The sequence below is a fragment of the Bos indicus genome, chromosome 7 (assembly GCF_029378745.1).
Source record: "Bos indicus isolate NIAB-ARS_2022 breed Sahiwal x Tharparkar chromosome 7, NIAB-ARS_B.indTharparkar_mat_pri_1.0, whole genome shotgun sequence".
NCBI lineage: Eukaryota > Metazoa > Chordata > Mammalia > Artiodactyla > Bovidae > Bos > Bos indicus.
This window is the reverse complement of record NC_091766.1, coordinates 6946280-6951987: the sequence shown is the minus strand read 5'-3', so window position 1 is coordinate 6951987 and position 5708 is coordinate 6946280. Positions and strand designations below refer to the sequence as shown.

At 44.9% G+C, this 5708-nt stretch overlaps 1 protein-coding gene across 1 annotated transcript; it reads left to right on the top strand.

The window, feature by feature from the left end:
- The first annotated feature begins 3638 nt into the window (after nucleotides 1-3638).
- On the top strand, nucleotides 3639-4586 carry LOC109560835 (olfactory receptor 1f45-like). The gene has a single exon (XM_019963322.2). The coding sequence runs from the start codon at nucleotides 3639-3641 to the stop codon at nucleotides 4584-4586; it is 948 nt and encodes a 315-aa protein (XP_019818881.1).
- The last annotated feature ends 1122 nt before the right edge of the window (nucleotides 4587-5708 follow it).

Here is a 5708-nt window from a genome sequence, read left to right as displayed (position 1 = left end):
AACTTAGCACCTTCAACAATGCTATTGACATTAAAAAAAAAGCAAGAATTTCAAAAGCTGCAATAGACCTAGTGGTAATCACCTTCAGGTCTGTCCCTCACTTCTCATTTCTGACCTCATCTCCTGTGCCCATTCTGGTTTCTTGAATAAACCAGAGATGCTCCTTCCTCAGGGCCTTTGCACTTGCCATTCCCTCTGCTTAGAACACTCTTTCCCCCAGGATGTTCTTATAGCTCTGTTTTCTACTTCTGGCCCGTATAGTAATATTTCCCTTAATCAGGAAGGAGGAGCTTGAACAAAAGTAAATTAGGTCTTACCCTTCAAATTTCCAATACCAAAGAAAGGCAATGCCAAAGAATGTTCAAACTACCACACAACTGCACTCATCTCACACATTAGCAAAGTAATGGTCAAAATTCTCCAAGCCAGGCTTCAACAGTACATGAACCATGAAGTTCCAGATGTTCAAGCTGGTTTAGAAAAGGCAAAGGAACCAGAGATCAAATTGCCAACATCTGATGGATCATCAAAAAAGCAAGAGAAAAACATCACCTTCTGTTTTATTGAGTATGCCAAAGCCTTTGACTGTGTGGATCACAACAAACTGTGGAAAATTCTTAAAGAGATGGGAATACCAGACCACCTGACCTGCCTCCTGAGAAATCTGTATGCAGGTCAAGAAGCAACAGTTAGAACTGGACATGGAACAACAGACTGGTTCCAAATCGGGAAAGGAGTACGTCAAGGCTGTATATTGTCACTCTGCTTATTTAACTTATATGCAGAGTACATCATGTGAAATGCCAGAATGGATGAAGCACAAGCTGGAATCAAGATTTCTGGGAGAAATATCAATAATCTCAGATATGCCTCTGGAGAAGGCAATGGCACCCCACTTCAGTATTCTTGCCTGGAAAATCCCATGGACGGAGGAGCCTGGTGGACTGCAGTCCATGGGATCGCTGAGGGTTGGACAAGACTGAGCGACTTCACTTTCACTTTTCACTTTCACTTTTCACTTTCATGCATTGGAGAAGGAAATGGCAACCCACTCCAGTGTTCTTGCCTGGAGAATCCCAGGGACTGGGAGCCTGGTGGGCTGCCGTCTATGGGGTCGCACAGAGTCGGACACGACTGAAGTGACTTAGCAGCAGCAGCAGCAGCAGATATACCTTAGAGATGAGCCCATTCCCCTTGCATTAGAAGCATGGTGTCCTAACCATGGAGAAGGAAATGGCAACCCACTCCAGTACTCTTGTCTTGAAAATCCCATGGACGGAGGAGCTTGGTGCAGGCTATCCAGGGGGTCGCAAAGAGTTGGGCATGACTGAGCGACTTCACTTTCACTTTCAAACCATAAATGTTATTGGTTTTCCTACCTTTTCATGCCAATTTATTCCATTAAAATACAATGAAATGTGCTTTTAAATCCTCAAAAAAAAAAAAAAAGAAGCATGGTGTCCTAACCAGCGGACCTCCAAGTCCCAATTACCCATATTTTTATTTTTAAAAAATTGTTTTTCATTCTAAAAATATAAATTAAATGTCACAGGTTCTAGTGAGTCTTACACAGTCATAAAACTGTTCCAGGTTGCCCAGACTTCTGCAAGTATCAGATGTTCCAAGACTGCTATTCACTGGGAATATCATTTCTTCTCTGTCCATCCACAAATACAGCAGAGTACTGTTTGAGACATTTAATAAGAACATTACCCAAGCTCTTTTGCCTCTTCATTCTGCATGCTTTCTTTTCATACTTTCTTGTAAGCTTTTGATTTTATAATCATCAGAACATTGCACCTACAAGTTAGACAAAAACTACAGGGCACAAGCAACCCAAGTAAACCTTAACTATTTGAAACCAAGACCAGCCTCAAAATTCGAAGATAATGTTTACTCAGACTGAAGAGGAATGAAAGTGGGTCATTTGTAGATGTGGATGGATCTAGAGTCTGTCATACAGAGTGAAGCAAGCCAGATAGAGAAAAACAAATGTTGGATATTGCCACATGTATGTGGAATCTAGAAAAATGGTACAGGTAAACTTAGTTCCAGGGCAGGAATAGAGGTGCAGATGGAGAGAAGAGATCTGTGGACACAAGAGGGGAAGGAGAAGATGGGACAAATTGTGAGAGTAGGATTGACATATATACACAGCCATGTGAAAATAGCTAGCTAGTGGGAAGCTGCTGTGTGACACAGGGAGCTCGGCTTAGCTCTCTGTAAGGACCTAGAGAGGTGGCCTGGGGTGGGGGCTGGGGAGTGGGAGGGAGGCCGGGGAGGGGGTGTATATGTATACATATAGCTGATCCCCAGGTGACGCTAGTGGTAAAGAATATACCTGTCAATGCAGGAGATGTAAGAGACACGGGTTCGATCCCTAGGTTGGGAAGATCCTGTGGAGGAAGGCATGGCAACCCACTCCAGTATTTTTTTTTTAATTTTATGGTTATTCATCTTTTTAATTGAAAGATAATTGCTTTACAGAATTGTGTTGGTTTCTGCCAAACATCAACATGAATCCACCATAGGTATACATATGTCCCCTCCCTCTTGACACTCCAGTATTCTTACCTGGAGAATCCCATGGACAGAGGAGCCTGGTAGGCCACAGTCCATAGCATCGCAAAGAGTCAGACACGATTGAAGTGACTTAGCACACACGCATAGCAGAGTCACTTCTTTGTACAGCCGAAACTCATACAATGTTGTAAAGCAATTATACTCCGATAAAATAAATAAATACTAATAAATATAAAAAATGAAGATAATGATAAATTGGTACATCTTGCATAGCACAGAGCATTTTATAGGTACACAACACACTGCTTGCAGTTGTTGTTGCTATTTAGACACTAAGTTGTGTCTGACTTTTTGTGACCCCATGGACTGTAGTCTGCCAGGCTCTTCTGCCCATGGGATTATCCCAGTAAGAATACTGGAATGGGTGGCCATTTCCTCCTCCAGGGGATCTTCCCAACCCAGGGATTGAACCTGCCTCTCCTGCAGCTCCTCCATTGGTAGATGGATTCTTTTCCACTGAGCCATCTTAATTTGAGTTCTCCCCAAAGCAGATTCTGAGTCAAGAACTTGAGTGCTAATATTTATTTGGAAAATAATCCCAGAAGACTCAGTGAGTGTTTGGGGAAAGAAGGTGTGGATGAGTAGGGATCCATGTGAGAACACACCCCAGAGCTCCCTCACTCAGAAGGGATGAAGCTGGGACATTCACCCAACAAGCCCAGTCCCTCACTAGCCAAAAGTCGTTCTTGGGATGTCAACCGCCAGCACTTCCTCATTACACCGTGTGCAGGTTAAGCCTGCTCCAGTGATCAGATAAAGCCTTGGTGCACAGAGACACAGGTGGTAGAGGTGAGAGATGGTCAGTGTGCTTAGGAGCTGTCCACCAAGCAGCTAGTGACACCCTGCAGGTGGGCTGTGAAGAATGAATGGTGTGTTTATGTGTTTACTGATGGAAATGATCCAGCAAATGGGTGGGGGGATTCAGCTGCAGAAAGAGTGGGAAGAATTGATGAACGGCTGAACTAAGGAGAGGGGATGGATCCAGGGTGCAAAGGAGGGGCTGCCTTGACCAGGACCCTGGACAGCTCCTCCGTTTCCTTTCTGATTGATTCAGGATGGCTGAAATTGGGGCAAATCTCACCCTGGTCTCTGAGTTCCTGCTCCTGGGCCTCTTGGAGGACCCCAAGCAACAGCGGCTGCTGTTCATACTCTTCCTGAGCATGTACCTGGTCACACAGCTGGGTAACCTGTCCATTATCCTGGCCATCGCCACTGACGTCCGGCTCCACACTCCCATGTACTTCTTCCTGGCCAACCTGGCCTTTGTGGACATTTGCTTCACCTCCACCACCATCCCCAAGATGCTGGCCAACCACGTGTCAGGACACAAAGGGATTCCTTATGCTGGCTGCCTGGCCCAGATGTTCTTCTTCATCTGGTTCGCTGGCATCGACAGCTTCCTGCTGACCGCCATGGCCTATGACCGCTATAAGGCCATCTGTCACCCTCTACACTATGCCCTGTCTGTGACACCACAGCTCTGTAGCGTCCTGGTGGCAGCATCCTGGACTGCAGCCTTCGGGAATGCCCTGACCCACACAGTATTACTGACCCGTCTCTCATTCTGCACCCACAACCAGATCCCCCATTTCTTCTGTGACCTGAGCCCTCTGCTGAAGCTCGCCTGCTCTGACACCTTTCTCAACAATGCAGTGGTATACACTGTGGGCGCCCTGCCTATCATCACCCCCTTTGTGGGCATCTTGGTCTCCTACACACGCATCTTTGCTGCCGTGTTGAGGATACCGTCCACGAGAGGCAAGCGGAAGGCTTTCTCTACCTGTGGCTCTCATCTCTCTGTGGTGTCCCTGTTCTACGGCACCATCATTGGGGTTTATTTCAGCCCCATGTCCTCCCACGCGGCCCAGAAGGACACGGCTGCTGCAGTGATGTACACTGTGGTCACTCCCATGCTGAACCCCTTCATCTACAGCCTACGCAACAGCGACATGAAGGGCGCCTTGGGGGCCCTCATCAGCAGGAGGCCAGTTTTTATTCAGTGACCACAGCATTGCGACATCTGAGTGTCCAGATTCAGCCCCCATCTGTCCTGAACTTTCCTGCACAGTCCCAATCTTAGACAGTTCCTACATTTCACTCTTGGTTAATTTGTTTATTACTTTATCCTTCCAACAGATACTTATTGAACATCTGTTGCATTTTACTATTGGTTGGTTACTATTTATACTCTTTCAAGAGTCTGGCAGGGGACAAAGAAAGTCTCCGACCTTGTGGCACTTAAACTGAAGTCTAAAGAACTCATCATGGTCAAAAAGAAGTACTCTAGAAACCAGAGAGACCAGGGTTCAAGTGCTATTTTGTGTTAAGGTCAGGTTAAGCTGCTGTAACAAAGAGCCAGAAAGGCAAAAGCTCAAAGGGTGTAAGGTTTTGCAGATTCTTGGATTTTTAGCAATAGAGTTCCTTCAAAAAACAGCAGACATCTGGTCTAGTACTTCTAGTTGCTAGGAACCATATACAGTGTTTTTTTCCTAGCCAGAGTTCTAAGTCTATTTAATTTACAGTATTTGGTTTCTTGAACTACCTACATCTTTGTCATTCTCTGTTAACATTCATTTGAAACAATAGCCTTGGGCATGAGGCAAAACCCCTATTTAAACTGTTTGAGAGAAGAGAAAGCTGTTGGCTCTTCCAATTGCGCGGTATTTCTGACTTTCAAAACTGGCTTGTTCTTGGGTCAGATCACCTCTTTCTTGTGATTCCTTGCTGTTGCAGCAAGGAGCGGTCAACTTATGCTGGCATTCTCACTCTTCCCAATCACTTCTAGAAACACAGACTCAGTAGACCTATGGTCTACATTTCCGGTAGGTTATACCAGGTGATGACGTTACCAAATATTGTTCTTTGACATAACAAGGTTCACCAGCATTCCAGTCTGCAATATTTGTGTCCTTGCCACCAGGTCACTAGACTAGTGCAACTGATTTTTTATTTTTGTGATTAGAACACTCCACTTCTGATACTAATTTTTGTATTAGTTAGGATGAATAGCCTATTTGCTATATTAGGGTTTCTATAACAAAAATACCACAAATTGTCAACATATGGCTTAAATAAAAGAAATGTGTTGTCTTGCACTTCTGGAGACCCTCAGTCTTAAATCAATG